General features: G+C 40.0%; 1 protein-coding gene across 1 annotated transcript in view; it reads right to left on the bottom strand.

Moving 5' to 3' along the window:
* Positions 1-16,153, bottom strand: part of ATP13A4 (ATPase 13A4) — a 127,624-nt gene that overhangs the window by 69,672 nt on the left and 41,799 nt on the right. The window contains exons 3-7 of the mRNA XM_047099516.1: positions 11,499-11,645; positions 7,121-7,191; positions 6,949-7,029; positions 5,386-5,455; positions 3,758-3,892 (exon numbers count right to left, since the gene is read on the bottom strand). Of these exons, the coding sequence (XP_046955472.1) occupies positions 3,758-3,892; positions 5,386-5,455; positions 6,949-7,029; positions 7,121-7,191; positions 11,499-11,645 (504 nt within the window). The remainder of the gene's footprint in view (positions 1-3,757; positions 3,893-5,385; positions 5,456-6,948; positions 7,030-7,120; positions 7,192-11,498; positions 11,646-16,153) is intronic.

Genomic DNA, 16,153 nt, shown 5'->3' on the forward strand with positions numbered 1-16,153 from the left:
CTTCTGATTTTGCCATTTATGACACCCCCTAAACCTTCTAGCATAAATCATTTATAAATCTGATTAATATGTCCTAAGCACAATTAATAGAGTAACACATAGTGAAAGACAGTGTTCTGCTATTAATGTATCCTTTTATTCATTTTTTCATTCACTCAGCATTTATTACACAAACTCTATTGTCAGGGACTATGCTAAGAGGTGGGGATAGAATGTTCAAAAAAAAAAAAAAGAAAGAAAAAAAAAGATATAGTTCTTACTAGCAAGGAATTTACAAACCACTGGGAGAAATATATTTAATCAAATAGTCACAAACGTAAATGTATCATTACAATCAATAATTTAAAAAAAAGGTATGCTTTTGGAGCATATACAGCCCATAGAAGCAATAACAGAAAACTTCCCTAAATAAGTGACTTTGAATCAAATCGGTTGTTGAATCTGAGTCTCAAACTCAAAAGAAATGTTTGGGCTGGAAATATATACAAATTTGAAAGTCATTTTAGAACTCATTGGTATATACAGCTATCAGAACAGTGAAGAATCTCTCAATATACACACATGAAAAGGCCATGAAGACATACTATTATGAATAATAATAAAGCAAGGTAGGAGATTACATAATGATGCTACCTTTTACGTAAGAAAGAAGGAAAAACAAGGTACATATATTTGCATTTGCTTGACTTGCCTAAAAATTTCTTCTGAAGAAAACACAAGAAATAAATGTGATTGCACAAGTGGAGGGGAAGAGAAAGATAGAACATACATTGTATATGCTGTAGAGTATACATTGTATAGTTTGCATATTGTTTTGCTTTTGAGACACTGCCTCCCCCACAAAAGGCCACTAGAGGAGGATGAACTATAAAAAAGATTGAAAAAGAGCAACTAGAGAGGATGGAGAGTGTGTTGTCTCTGAAGTCTAAGGGAAAGAGCGCTTCAAAAAGAAGCAACGGAGCAGTTAACTATCAAATGTAACTGAGAAGTTTAATAAAAGCTGCAGCGTGAAAAAAAAAAAAGTGTTTGCGGTAGGAGAGGGACCATGAAATCAACAAACGAAAGACCAACAGTCCAATAAAAATTAATGAAGGACACGAATACAGTTCACAGTGCAAGAAATGCAAATAGCTTAGGACATGAGCAAGTACTCAACTTGTAATAGAAAACATGCTGTTGAAGTTAAGCAATTCTATTGTCACTTATATTGGCAAAGATAAGGGAAACCAACACTCCTCTACTGTTGGGAGGAGTGCAAATTAGTATTACTTGTTTAAGATGCCTTTTGAGGATGCCTATGAAAACAATATACCTAGTTTATAATTAAGTAATTTCAGGTATAAAAATTTTATGTCTCTATGTCAATATATATAAGCACACATATGTATACTTGTTATATCCATATGCATGTGTAATATAAATACACATAATTTATATATATTTATAAACACATATATATGTGGATGTGTAAGAAGATACATGTACAAGAATTGTGATTGTTTTTTTTTTTTTTTTTAATTTTTTTTTTTCCACGTTTATTTATTTTTGGGACAGAGAGAGACAGAGCATGAACGGGGGAGGGGCAGAGAGAGAGGGAGACACAGAATCCGAAACAGGCTCCAGGCTCTGAGCCATCAGCCCAGAGCCCGACGCGGGGCTCGAACTCACGGACCGCGAGATTGTGACCTGGCTGAAGTCGGACGCCCAACCGACTGCGCCACCCAGGCGCCCCGAATTGTGATTGTTTTAACAGCAAAAGACTAGAAATAATCTAACTATCCATCAACATCAGACTGGTTTAAAAAATTATGGTGCATCTAGAGAAAACATATTTGGGCAGACATGAAAGATATTTAAGATATATTAGGTGAAAAATGGGAGCGAGCGCACAACAGTGCACATAGTGTTTCCATTTGTGTGAAACAAATTAGTGCCTATGTGTTTAATACTGCTCAAGGTCATAGAACTTTTGGTCTCAGTGAATGCCTTTGGAAAGGGAACCTGGATACTGGGAGATCCAAACTGGGAGGGATATTTACTTTTTATTTATACCGTTGTGTTCTTTTTTTTTTTTTTAATTTTTTTTTTCAACATTTATTTATTTTTGGGACAGAGAGAGACAGAGCATGAACGGGGGAGGGGCAGAGAGAGAGGGAGACACAGAATCGGAAACAGGCTCCAGGCTCCGAGCCATCAGCCCAGAGCCCGACGCGGGGCTCGAACTCACGGACCGCGAGATCGTGACCTGGCTGAAGTCGGACGCTTAACCGACTGCGCCACCCAGGCACCCCTATTTGAACTTTTTAAAAATCATGTGCATATATTACTCTTTCTATTAAGAAAAAAATAACTAGTTTAAAAAAAGGAAGTTTTTAATTTTTATTTTAAAAAGTTTATGTATTTATTTTGAGAGACAGTGAGAGAGCGCGCACGTGAGCAGGGGAAGGGCCGAGAGAGAGGGGGAGAGAGAATCCCAGGCAGGCTCCAGGACCAGCTCAGAGCCCAACACCGGCTCAGTCCCACGATCCGTGAGATCATGAACTGAGCCGAAATCAAGAGTCAGATGCCCAACTGACTGAGTCACCCCAGGCACCCCTAAAAAAGGAATTTTTTTAAAAAAAATTTTATAACCACCTATGGCCTTAAGATTATAGTGGTGATCTTAACAAGAGTTCTCTAATGGAGTCACAAGAGAGGAAATCAGGTCAGTATAGTGAGAAGAGACCAGGAGATCAATAAGTGACAAAAGCACGCATAAAGAAGTTTTGCTATAAAAGGGAGAAGAGAGGTAGAGTGGTAGCTACAGGTGGAAGCGGGGTCAAAAGAAATGGTTGCTTCCTTACTTGAACACATTTAAATACTAACAGAAAGGCCCTTGGGGGAGGGAGTGAGGAGGTCATTGAAGGACCACAGAAGCACCCTGATCAGGTCAGAGAGGATGCTTTGGCAAGCACAGGCAGGGGCCCTTTCTCCTCCATAATGGGAGAGCAGGGCGGGTGGGAGGCAGAAACAGAGTCCTTTGACAGCTGGAGAGTGGGGAGTTGAGCAAATTCCTGTCTTCTGGCTTCTATCTTCCTTGTGGAACAAGTGGTGAGATTATCTGCTGAATTAGAGAAATGGACTATGAGATGAACAGGAGATCTCTCTCATGGAGAAATATTTGGTGTGGATTCTTAATTTTGAGAATGGGACAGTGCATTGACCAGGGACCTACAGAAAGCTTGCCCAGATAAGGATGGAATTCATGGATTTAGAGTGTCATCAACCAATCTGTTCTACAGGACTTTTTCCCAAAGGCACTTAGATCCCCTGGCGTGGGCATAAAGAAAGCCTAGTGTCAGACTCAGGCTTTGACAAATAAGTACTGACCAACTAGAAAAGGCAAAGAGTCATTATGAAACAGACCCTTCCACCTTGCACCCTCTCCCATCATCTTCAAGATTCAACAGTATTCTTTGTACATATTTTTTCACTTATGCACAATTCATAGATATTTGTAAATTTCTCTGGCTGATCAGCCTGAATAAACTAAAGAGAGGAGGAAAAATAACTTGGAAGGTTAGGAATCAGGATGTAATAGAAGGAAAAGGACTAACATTATTGAGTATCAATATTTGTGCTAGATATTTACAAACTTGGTCTCACTTATTGTGGAGTGGGCAATGGCTATTTCCTGATTCTTCTTGCTAACAGTATTTCAATAAAGGTCCTACTGTTCCCTTTCTGTGGCCACAAGATTGGTGGGGGAAAAACTCACCTCTCTGAGATCATATACCGTCAACGCTATGGACATGATGGACATGATTATGATGGCAAAAGCATATTCCTTATAGTCTTCACTAAACCACAAACAGACACTGAAGAGTTGAAATATGTAAAATGGATTTAAAACCTGTTGGCAGACACAAAAACAGGAGGGCAATGGGGATATTTAGTCTTCGCACTGAGCTATTCATTGACTTGTTTGCTTTCAAAAGCATCTCTGTGACACCAATCACCCCATACAATATTCTCATTCTTACTGTATTTATTCAGCAATTGTCACGTGCCAGACACTGTGCTTAGCAACTTTACCTGAATTTTCTCATTTAATTTCCATAATTACCTCATTACCCAGAAGCTATTACTTATCTCCATTGCAAAGATGGAGAAGCTGAGCCTCAGATCTCGAGATCTGAGACATGAGATTCTTGAGAAACTTGCTGAAGGTCACACAGCTGCAACAAATCACAGAGTAGGCCTTGAACCCGGGGAGCTGACCCTGGAGCACTTACTTTTAATCACTGCTGCACCTTATCATTCACAAAGTAGTGTCTCGTGGGTCCTCATGATGACCATCACAAGGGTGTAGGGTGTGGATACTATGAGGTTTAGTTCACATGTACAGGCCTTCAGAAGGGTGAAGTTTTAGTTCAGGTTTACGGAGTTAAAATGCTCTCGAGTCTGTTGTTCTTCCCTAGGACACACCATGTGCCATCTTCTAAGCCATCAAAGTACTTTAGATTTATGGATAAGTTGAAGACTACATTTGCTCATAAGTAGAGAGCCAAGCTGAAACTGGGAAACTGTTCTTGAACATCTAGGACACTGTGGAAGAAGGGAGAGGCCTACTCCACAGTTGTTAGCCTGCTTTGGTTTAAGACATTTTGTACCCTTATTCAAATGCTCTCCAGTTGATTTCCATCTGTCTAAGATGGGAACAGTAATCTTTGCCTCTGGTTGGGGAAGGAGCACACAGAAACATTTCCTATCAGTTTCTTTTGCTTCCTTTCTTACTAGAAATATTGAGAAAATACCTTCGGTTTGGTAAGTTTTTTCAAAAACAAGTAGGAGTAGAAGTAAAGTTCAGAAAAAGACCCAGGGTACAGCTGTATGGTTATAGTTTCATAATAATCACTGCAAAATGAAAAATAAGCTCAATGGTAGACTCAAAGAGGAAAAATTCAACTTAATAAATGATGGTCAAGTCCTTTTTTTCCCTCCCAAACAAACATTGAGATCTAGAGAACTAATAAGGCTAATGCTGAGGAAATTATGTTGCCCATAAGAAATGTCTTGAGTTTTTAAATTTTTAATTATTATTTTAGTTTCACAAAGTTGGGAAAGGCTAAGAAACATTGGATTAACAAGGAAAGAAAGAAAGAGAAGAGGTTCACCCAGTTATTAAAGGATAAGTAGACACCTGAGTGTCGTTATACTGTGCCAGGCAACATGTGCAAAAGATGGTCTCCAAGAAAAACAGTAGAAAAGAGATATGAAGAATCTATCCTTTGTACTGTTTTAAAATATCACAAATTACAGTTACTTATTAACAAGTAGCATTCTTGATTGTTTGACTAGAACTCCTTTATCCCCTATTTAGCGCCAAGAGTAAATCCTGCTTACCTCTTTGATGAGTAGTTTCCAAATCGGTGTGATTTCAACATCGATAGTATTAGGCCCACATATTAACCTCCTATAGGGAGAGATCATAGATCAGTCAGTTACAACTAATAAAAATGAAGCTCATTTTTCACTCATTCGAAAAAAGGCCTATTCACTTTCTCCCAATCAAGGTAAGCCTCCCTTGTTACATAATATCTCCATCCTTCTCAAAATAACTGAGTGGGGGGGGGGTGTTTCCCAAGGACAAAAACAATAAACATGATCATACTGCATCTACTAAATTAGATTCTTCCTGAGGTCTAAATATTTCCCTGATGGCAATTTGGGTATTTAATATTTGTGGTTGCCTAATTCAAGTAAGTTTCCAGATTGGCACTCTCTCAACTCTGTCCCCAACTGTGGCTCTGTGGATGTGGGATGGAGAGATCATTGCAAGAAAATAGTTTTACTAGTAAGAAGTACTGGACCTAGCTTCCTACTCCTGTTTATTTCTGGGAAGCTGCAGAATTTATTTTAATGTGAGCAAAAAGATGTTGGGATCTCAAAGACAGCTCTATACACAAAGTTATACACCCTTTAACTGAAAACCTAGAGGTATATTTCTTAGATTATGCAGAGCAAGGACCCTTTATGAGCTATTTTGCTGTTGGGAACACTGACCACGCTCTCTGTACCTCCTATGTAGATATTCAGATCAAGTAGCTTGGCCAAATGTATTAGAGCAGTGTCTCCTGAGATTTAGCGTTCATACACATGACTTCCTGATCTTGGTAATGTGAAGATTCTGATTCAGAGGGATGATGTGTGGTCTAAGATTCTGCATTTCTAACAAGCTTCTAGGTGATGTGGATGCTGAAAGGCTCTGGGTCCCTTCAAAGTACTGGAAAATGGGGGTGCAGGGGAATACGAGTATCACAGAAACTTAGGACCAGCAAGGTCTTTCCAAAGTCCTCCTCCCCTTTTTAACAACTAGGGAACCAAAGCCCAGAGATGAGAAGTTCCTTGCTCAAAACCACACAGTGAATTACTGATAGACTTATTCAACACTGTGCTCTTCCTCAGCCTGGTTCCTCTGCCCTGGAACTGCTTTGGAATCATGGAGCTGCAGTTCTTGCACAACAGTTTCTGCTGCTCTGCAATTATTATTCAACTATGTGATCTTGGCATAAAATATATTTCCTGATTACAACCAAAACTGGTTCAACCCCATTATTATAACCTTGGGAAGCTCTGTGTAGAGTAGAAAGAGGACTAAACCTGTGAGACTCAGCTCTTCTATCACCTCCCATCCATGTGACCTTTGCTCAGGCCATCGAACCTCTGTGAGCCTCAGAGTTCTCATGTATTATGTTGGAATGATGAGGATGTTCATTCTACCTCCCCCACAATGCTGATCTGATGAAGCAAGAGAAGGTATGTGCATGCATTGAATTTAATAATACTGAATAGAGCATTACAAAGTTTTCTGATATTGACCAGCTAAGATAATGATTTGCTAGGCTCTCTATTTGGCTGATGGCAACCATCCTCTTGAGCTGATGTAGAAAACAGTAGGCATGGTACCTAATCTCTTGTTCTTCTCTTGTTAGACCTGATCCAAATTTCAGATGTATCTTGGCAGAACTGAGCCAGTCTTCCAAAGAACTGAAATAATAATAATGAGAAAGACCTATTTAGAAATAATATTTTTGAGATAAGTTTCTCTGTTTCAGATGAAATTACTGAAATGACTTACCCAATTTTCTGGAACTGTCCTTCTAAGTTGTTCCAAACATATCTTATTTTCTGCACTTTTATACATCTCACCTGCAAAAGAAAAGTACTAAGAAAGTCTCTCATGTAGGGATCAGTAAATACATAGCAGTTTGGTGGCTAAAGAAGTGCCTGCAGAAGAAGCAAAAATAGAGCTCTAATACACTTCTTTAAGATTATCCTTTCCTAACTTACTGCAACTTTCCCTGCTACACAAGTGGCATTCTTTCTTAGGAGTTTTCATTCAGTCGAAGTGTATCATGTGTGGGCTTACTATGCAGATGAGTATATATGATAAAACTCTGTCTCTGTGTTCCACTAGGTTATTGATAACCTAACAAAGGAAGAAAATCTGTTACAAAAGTGAAAACTATACCATACAGTCCAATATATATATATATATATGTCAAAGAAATAAAAATATGATCAAGTAGGATGTATGGTATTGAAATGCCGTAGAAATGTTGAGCGGGCAGATGGCTGAAGGCATCATGGAAGTGATGGCATCTGAGCTGCAGCCTTGAAGGGCTGAAAGACTTCTGCCCAGATAAGAAGGAAAGAGGGCATGTCGAAGAGATTCTGCACAAGTCGGTTGTGAGGAGGGGCAAATGAGTGGGTCTACTTGACTGCACACTGGAGAATGAGGCTGGAAAGATAAATAAAGATCAGAGTGTACAGTCTTAAATGCTAGGGTGAAGTATCTAGGACTTTGTCTTGTGGGCAATGGACTTTCAAAGAAAACTATAGAAGAGACTGTGAAACAAAATTAGGCTGGCAGCAGGTTCTAGAAGAGAGTGAGGAGGTTTTTGCAAGAAAATGTTCTCCAGGACGTGAGCGTCCGATGTCAGCAGTGAAAAGGAAAGGTAAGGTTAACGCTTATGGCAATTATGCCTTCTTGTTTCTGATTTCTTTAAGCAACAGTATATGTGAATTTGAATTTCCATTAACTGGCGACCTAACTGAGCACAAAGAGATATAGTGCCATGCTGTCATGGGGCAATAGGTATAACCTCCTTTTGCCCATTGGAATTAACTGGAAGCTTTAAAATACTAATGCCAGGGTCTCACCCTCAAACATTCTGATTTCACTTGTCTGGGGTGCAACCTAGGCATAAATATGTTTAAATTTCCTCAGATAGTTCTAAAGTGCAGACAAAGTTGAGAAACAGTATCTTCCTTTTATAGCTACTCTGAGAATTGTGTTCTTGAGAAATTCAAGTAAATTTCTCTGCACCATAGTTTCCCCATGAATAAACTGAGGCAATTGAGCAGATTATCTCTAATTTCCACTGCACTCTTCTGGGTTTGTTCTATACCACTGAATAGTACAGTCAGTATAATCGTTAGATAAATTCTAGAACTGAGAAGAGTATACAGCTGAAACCTAAAAAGTGTTCAATACATGTTTTTTTGGTAAAGAAGTGAATGAATGCTTTTACAACCACATGAACATCTAGAAATAGAGGTGAAATCCCTAAGCTCCAAGACCCGGGGTACACCAAATCAATCTGAATCCTATTCGATAAATATATGTGCATGCACACGAGTGTGCACACACACGTGTGCATGCACACACACACACACACATTCATAGTTACCCAGTGAGAGCATTAAATGCTGTATATTTTATTTCACAGAATCGATTTGTTTCAATGAGATCGGTTGCAAAGTAACTTTAAAAAAATAAATCCTATTTTCCAATTGATTTTCAGTATAAAATTGGAGTGCACTGCCACTGGGAGTGATTCTTCCTTCACAAGCTGCAAGTTGGAGAGAGGAAAGAGTGTCTGAAGGAGATTGGTTGCCATGGTCCACCTTGCAACCTCACGTTTCCTGTCTCACACCTGCCTGTCTTGTTCAGTCCCTGCAATTCTGCAGAGCTGGACTGTAATCACAGCTTGTTGGGTACGTGGGCTTTTCACACATCATCTTTAGTCTTTTTCATCAATCTCTGGTAGACAGATATTATTCTCACCGTCACTTCATCCCTGAAGTTCACTTTAAGTCTTTTGCCCAAGATCGCACCTATTAAGTAGGGATTGAATTTGAACTCAAACCCAACTGGCTCCAGAGTCCAGTCTCTCAAAGGATATGATATTCAAGCTAGTCTCAGAAGAAGTTATGAAAAATCCCATAGCTGCAGGATTCAAGTTGAATTAAGTGAGGCTGCCTCCTTTGTTCCTTCTGTGGGTTCACAAATCTGGGTTAGAACATTTTTAAAGGACAAACTGTGGGAGGATATGAGGCCCCTGCTCAATTAGAGAACCTAAATCCAGAGGATGTGAAGGCACAGACTGAGATTGAGAAGCTTATAAAACATAACAAACACAAAACATCAGCAGATGAAGGCAGTAATAATGAGGAATAAAGAGGTTCCTACTAAGTTTTACCTCAGGTCAGAAAATAGAAGATTCCATTATCTCCTGTTAATTTCTTCTGTTTAAAAAAAAAAATTGTGTATTTATTTATTTCAAGAGAGAGAGAGAGCACGAGTGAGGAAGGGAAAGAGAGAGGGGGAGAGAGAGAATCGAAAACAGGCTTTATGCTGTCGGTGCAGAGCTGGATGCGGGACTCCAACTTGGGAACTGTGAGATCATGACCTCAGCTGAAACCAAGAGTCAAAGGCTTAACCAACTGAGCCACCCAGGTGCTCCTCCTGATAATTTATTGAGGCCATCCCTCACAGAGTGAGAAGAATGACCCCATCAGAGACCTTTTGAATTATCTTTAAAATTCTCCTAGCAGGAATCATCTGTGCCTGGAGTTTCTCTGCTTCCCTCCTCACCTTCACAGGCTCTGGACACCAGGTAAGAGGATATTAAGCACACTATTTGCATGGGGTGGAGTTTATTTGCCCACTTCCTAGAACTTCAGAGCAGGAAACTGAAATTAAGACATCAGGAGTATGCGGTAGGGTGATTTTCAGCTTTCTACTTGGAACCAGGAAGCCTGCCCCTTCCCAGGCTTCCTGTTCCTCATTTCTTGTTGGAACACGTTGTGAGAGCGTCCTGTTTAACAGGTTAAGCACTGGGTTTTACTTTTGCACACAATCCCAGGATAATAGTTAAGTCTCCTCTTAGCTGGCTTTTATAAACCTGACCAAGCAGATCTCCAAACTCTCCCTGAATGGTTTGAATGGTTATCATGTTGGTATTGTTGCCCTTACAGCTCTCACCGTCAGTATCGTCATGGCTGAAGCCTGTGGCTTCTCCTCTGTTTTCATTAGAGTTTCAGTCCTTTATGAAAGTAGCACATCACAGTCCACAAATCACCCTAATGTCCATCTTCTCATCTTAGGTGTACAATGGCCTGAGGAACAGGCACAGAAGGGGTTATTGCTCTCATTTTATAAATAAGAAGCTCAAGGCTCAGAGAGACAGTAATTAGCCAAACCCCCTAAGCCACATGCTGGTAAATGAAGATACCACCCTGGTGCCACAGGTTTCCATTTCAAGACCTTTGCCCCTTCTTTATGTTTGAGCATTTCTTCATCTTTTTGCCCACTTATTAAAGAAGATGAAGGTCAATAATAACCTGAGGGCAGGTCCCTAAGGTAGATTTGGGATGCCTACTTTTGCAGGTGAATAACCCCCTGACAGATTATGCAATCTGCTGGTTGGAGGTGTTTGACCTCTTTTGTTTTTGTTTGTTTGGGCAATTAAGACACTTGGGTGATAACAATTGACAATAGAGAAACTGCTCAGCAATCAAGTTTCATTATTTTAAAAAACTGACCTTGCGCTCATAAAACTAAGTTAAACAGCTGTCCAACACACATGAACTTAAGAGAAAAACAGTCTGTCTTACAAAATACATTTCTAATATGAATGTTAACCAGCCATAATCTAAGTAGTACTAATTTCAAATGGAGAAGGGGGAGTAACCCAAACACATTTGAATGACAAATCAAAATAAGTTCATTTTGCAGACATAAGGAAGTCCCTGGGATGTTTCTGGGTCATCATCCCATCTCATAGATAATCATACAGAGGGCTTGATTCTACTCAGAGCTAACATGTACTGAGTATCTACTACTACGTATCTTGCACCATAAAGATTTTTGTGTTCCTTAATTCATTGAATGCCATCAGTGGATATTAGAGGTAGGCATTATCATCATCATTTTATACATGAGGAAACAGAAACTTGGCAGAGTTTAGTAACGGATCCAAGGCTCTACAGTTTAGAAGGATGAAGCTGAGATTTGAACTCAGTTCTGTCCAGCTCCAAAGTACATGTTCTTTATAATGTTCTATGTATACTGTCGAGGATTGGTGTGGTGGAGGATCTGAACTTAACCTTAAATTTTGGGGAGAGAATTAAATTTCTTTAGCATTAGCAGTTAGCATAAATGTACTAACCTTTAGGTCTGGCTTTCTGATGGCTCTATTTATGATGTCCTCCTCATCTGTAATGAGAGGGTGGTCAGGAGTGACACCAAACGTGCTGTTTAATGATGACAAGTAGATCCACATTACCTTTTTCCATGAGTAAGTGTGGAATTCATCCTGAGGGAATAGACACCAAAACCCCATGAAGTTAAGAGAAGTCATCAAGCTAAAATTCAACCTGAGAAACATCATTTTCATATAATCCTGTAAGTTTATGGACTTAATAAACATTCTACACAAAGTTGCATGCCCATGAAAGCTGGCAGATATAAAGCCTTGAAGGAAAAAAAAAAAAACCTATGGTCATTTATTGAGGAATCTAGGTGTGAATATGAGGCAATGGCATATATAACAAAACTCAAGAGGAGGGAGGTAAATTCTTAGCAAAGAGCCAATTTCTTGCTATAACCTTCAAATCCATGAGGCCACAGCCAGATGCAAAACTTTACAAACAAACGAGCACTCAAAAGGGTTTCTGTAGGTCCCTGAGGTTGAGGACACCAGGTCAATTAAACCATCTCAGGGTTTCTAGGCTAAACTTCAATTCTACCTCTTTCAGGAAAGCCCCTGTAATACTGTCTTGCCAGGGGGAAGGAGGGTCTACCACTATACTCACTCCAAAAGATCCTAGCTGCCCCTCTCTTGTGCTCCTAATCACTTTCTGCCATGTATTCTTGTTTGTCTAGACCATCTGAAAGGTAGGAACCATGTATTATTGTCTCATATATCCCCATCCATGTGGTGAACTGTGACCTGCCCAGTGAGAGTGAATGGATGTTTTTACATGCCTGAATGTGTGGATTGAAGGTGCCCAGGGGTAAGTGTCAAAAGGTTAGCACAGGTGGGTTCAAGGCGGCACCTTCCTGCATGACCCTAACTGAAGCCACTTCCTTCACATTCACTGACGATTTCATCAGAGAATAAAACTAGAGTGAGCAGCACTGGGTTAAGTAACAGGTACCACAATAGTCCCTTAGAGACTGATGTGATAATAACTGTGGTTATTATCTGAATGGGTAAATGCTATGCATAAAAGCCACTAGGATACCTGGTACACCTCAGGAGCGAGGAACGACAGTAAGGGAAGTCAAGCCTGGGAAACAATTTAATGCCTAAGGAATATAGGTCAGAGCTGGGAATTGTCTCCACCACACCCACATTTGCCAAGAAGAGTATCTCAGCTGACGTTGCAAAAGGACAGAAAGGAGAAGATATATTGTTGTTTGGAGCTAATCTCTTACATTGATTCTCCTCCAGAGAAGCCCTCCTCCATGCCTTTGCTCCTTCAGCTTCCTTAGCCTGGAAAACACTTCCTCCTCTACTCTCTTTAAGCTTTCACGGGGCTAGATCCAAAGCATCCTGTAGGACCCAGCTCAAAATTCACATCATGAGAACTGTTCTAATTTCTCTTGGTGATATTTCCCCTAAACTATAAGGTTACTTGAAATTCTTACCACATTCTACCTCATTGCATTCCTCTTTACCTGCCCACCTTATCACTCCTCTTGGACTGTGGGCAGGGACTGTGCTTGATGGGTATCTGTGCTCAGCCAGATCTAACACAGCTTCTGAGAGACAGACAGAGACTGAGACAGAGGAAGTCAGAGAGGTAGGGTGGAGGAGCAAGAGGGGAAAGCAAGGCAAAGGATGTGGGGAATAAAGGGGGGTAAGATGAGGGAAGAGAAGGAAAGGAAAGAAGAAGGGAGGGGAGAGGAGAAGAAAAGGAGGGGAAGAAACAATAGAAATTTGAAGTTAATTCTAAAAATCAGTAAACTTGACTATTACCCTCATTTAAAAAAAAAAGTCAAATTAAACCAGATTTGCATAGAGTTACCTTCAGAGCCCAAAAATGACTCAATTTCTAATGACTGAGCCACTGAACTTGGGCATGTTCTAGGTATTGTGAGATAGGCAACAACTCCATAGGACACACCTTGACATTGACATAGTTCACCATTATACGGCTACACCTTTGACCACTTATGATGTTGTTATGAGTGAGTTTCCTCTGAATATCAGATAATAATGAAAATAGTTAACACTTATTTAACACTTATGTTCCAGGCACTCTATCAGCGAGGCTCAGACGAGGCCAGTCTGGTATGAGTAGCAAGGCAAGAAGCAGGACCTGAAGCCAGGTCTTCCCACTCTAAATCTTGGCTCCTTCCTCTTTGTTTCCACAAGTTGTCCATGGTTTCTGTGGCTTATGTATGAAAATTACCTTGAATTCTATACCATATAACAAATAGCATCCAGTTTCTCACAATCTCTGCTCTCTTGGCAGCAGAGAATCTGATTCCTAAAACCAAGCTGTCTCTCTTTGGCCCTGTGTGACAGCAAACAGACCTCTAGACTATAATGCCTAAAAAGGGAATGGCAAAATGGAACACTAGAACTCCCAAGCTCTTTGAGGCCCGTGGTGATCCAATGCGCAAACTGTATGCCTTAGACTGGTCAAGCATGAGACCAAAATTCATCTACACGCCTCCATCTTATTATATAGCCTGTACCATAATTAAATCAAAGGTGTTTAGGTATCTGTGCCTTTAAGTTTATTTCTTACCCCCAAGCCCTATAACCCACAATTCTATATAATGCAAAGTACAGTTCAATAGGTTAAGGAAGGATACTTTAGTGAGACCACCATTTTTCTTACAGTAAGGCGATAATATTGACTTTTCTCTTGTTTATTACTATGTTAAAGACTGTAAAATCGTTCATATTTTTTAAGAAATCTACCCAACTTTTTAAGAAAAAAAAAAAGGCAAAGAAATGGAGGGAAAAGTGTGTCAGGGTGAGGTGGTCACTCCAGGCAACATCATCCACGTCCCCTAGTTTTCAGTTTGGTGTTACCCAGAAACAAAAGAACACAGGCTCCTTCCTGAGCCTCAGTTGTGAACCATCTTGAAAATCATGGCAACTCTCTGAGCCGAATTTTTCTGCATCTGGCCAGTGGGGTTGAGAATACCACATTTCATGGATGCTTGGAGGATTAAACGCAATAATACATAATGCATCTGGTCCAAGGGCTGGCCAGTAGCTGAGTGTAACAAATGCTCCTTGGCCTATGGCTCTGGGCCTCATTTTCTGCAGCATGTTGCTTCTGAGCTCTTTCTGTAAATAGGAACTTAATTTTCCCTTGGAGGAATTGTTGAGAGTCTCTGAGAGTCTTCCAATTTATTTTTCCTTCTGAAAAAGAAACATTTTTGCCTGGAAATGGCTATTTCCTCTTTACCCCTGTTTCCCAGCTCTCTCAAGTAGGTAAAGATCCTTAAGAGACTTAACTGCACCTGAGGAGCCAACCACTTTAAATAACTGCTTTGCAATGCAAATAATCCAAACTATTTGCCTGGCCAATCTAGACTTTTAACATTGAGGGGGCTTTACCTTCTCTTTATCAAAAGAGAATTAATCAGCTGAATTCCAAGAGCAGAATTTAAAATAATTCAAGAGCACATTTCAAAGAACTGAATGTAACAGATGACCTCAGTTTGCCCTGGAAAGAAAGGTACAGGGAGGAAAACCAGGCATTTTTGATTTCCTGTGGCCTTGCCCTTTCTGAAGTTAGAAATGCCAGGCTAACTTTTCTAGTTGCACCAAGTGAGTGGCCTTGCTTATCTTCTTACAACCTTTTGTTATAAGCATCTTACCTGTTGGAATTTTAAAGTAGTGTAATGGTCACTTTAAGTTCACACCAACGCTGTGACTTACCTCCTTGTGTAGGAGTTTGCTACCCAAAATGTACTCCTAAGATTGCCTTAAGAATTTCTTCTTAAGTAACCCATTGCAAAGTTCCAAAAAGACACCAGCACTCCAGTACTTTTCACTTGGAGATGGATACATTGCAACACTAAAGAGCATGAACTCTCTCACTAAGGTGAAGTGCTTAGAGGATTATGGATAGATAAAGCAATAATAACATTTCTCAAGTTATTTCTAAAACACCATGCTGCCTTTGCAGACCCATGACTTGGGCAAAATACTGTTCTTTTTATATTTAAGTGGCCCTTTTTTCTTTCCTTTTCCCCCTGTTGGCCAGACCCACTGATACTCTTGACACCTTGACCTCATATTCCCAAAGTGGCTTAGCTGGAAAAAGGTGACATTGCCTAGAATGTAGGATTTAGTTATAAAACAGAGAAAGAAAGTTCTAAGCATTGGAAAAAATCTTACACAAAATTATTGTCTCAGTACTCCTGGAACATGCTGACCAAAAAAGGGGATGAGGTGGTGGTGGGGGGGGGGGTGTGTGGACAAAGCAGGGAAGTTATATGACACAGCAAAGGCTGTGTCTATATCTATGTCAATATCCTGAACAATTCAGCATACGTTTTTGGAAAGACTGAGTGCTTTGTTTTTACGATCATTTTCTCAGGGAAGAGGGAGTAGTGAGTTAGCTGGCTCATCATCTGAAATATCTGGAGATGCAGCGTGTAGCAAAAAGTAACAAAAAGTTAAAGTTGGTTTTAAAAAGTGTGTAGTAACCAATGTCCAGGAAATGACTCCATGCCAGGCACAGATTCATCACGGCACTTTACATGTATTTCTCATTGATTTCTCATGGTAATGAGGCAGATACTATTGTTAGCCACTCTTAACATATGAGGAAGAGGAAGTGGAGGCAG

This window comes from Lynx rufus, unplaced genomic scaffold (genome assembly GCF_022079265.1).
Source record: "Lynx rufus isolate CCGP_SWC_20201006 ecotype Redwood Valley unplaced genomic scaffold, mLynRuf1.p SCAF_5, whole genome shotgun sequence".
Lineage (NCBI taxonomy): Eukaryota > Metazoa > Chordata > Mammalia > Carnivora > Felidae > Lynx > Lynx rufus.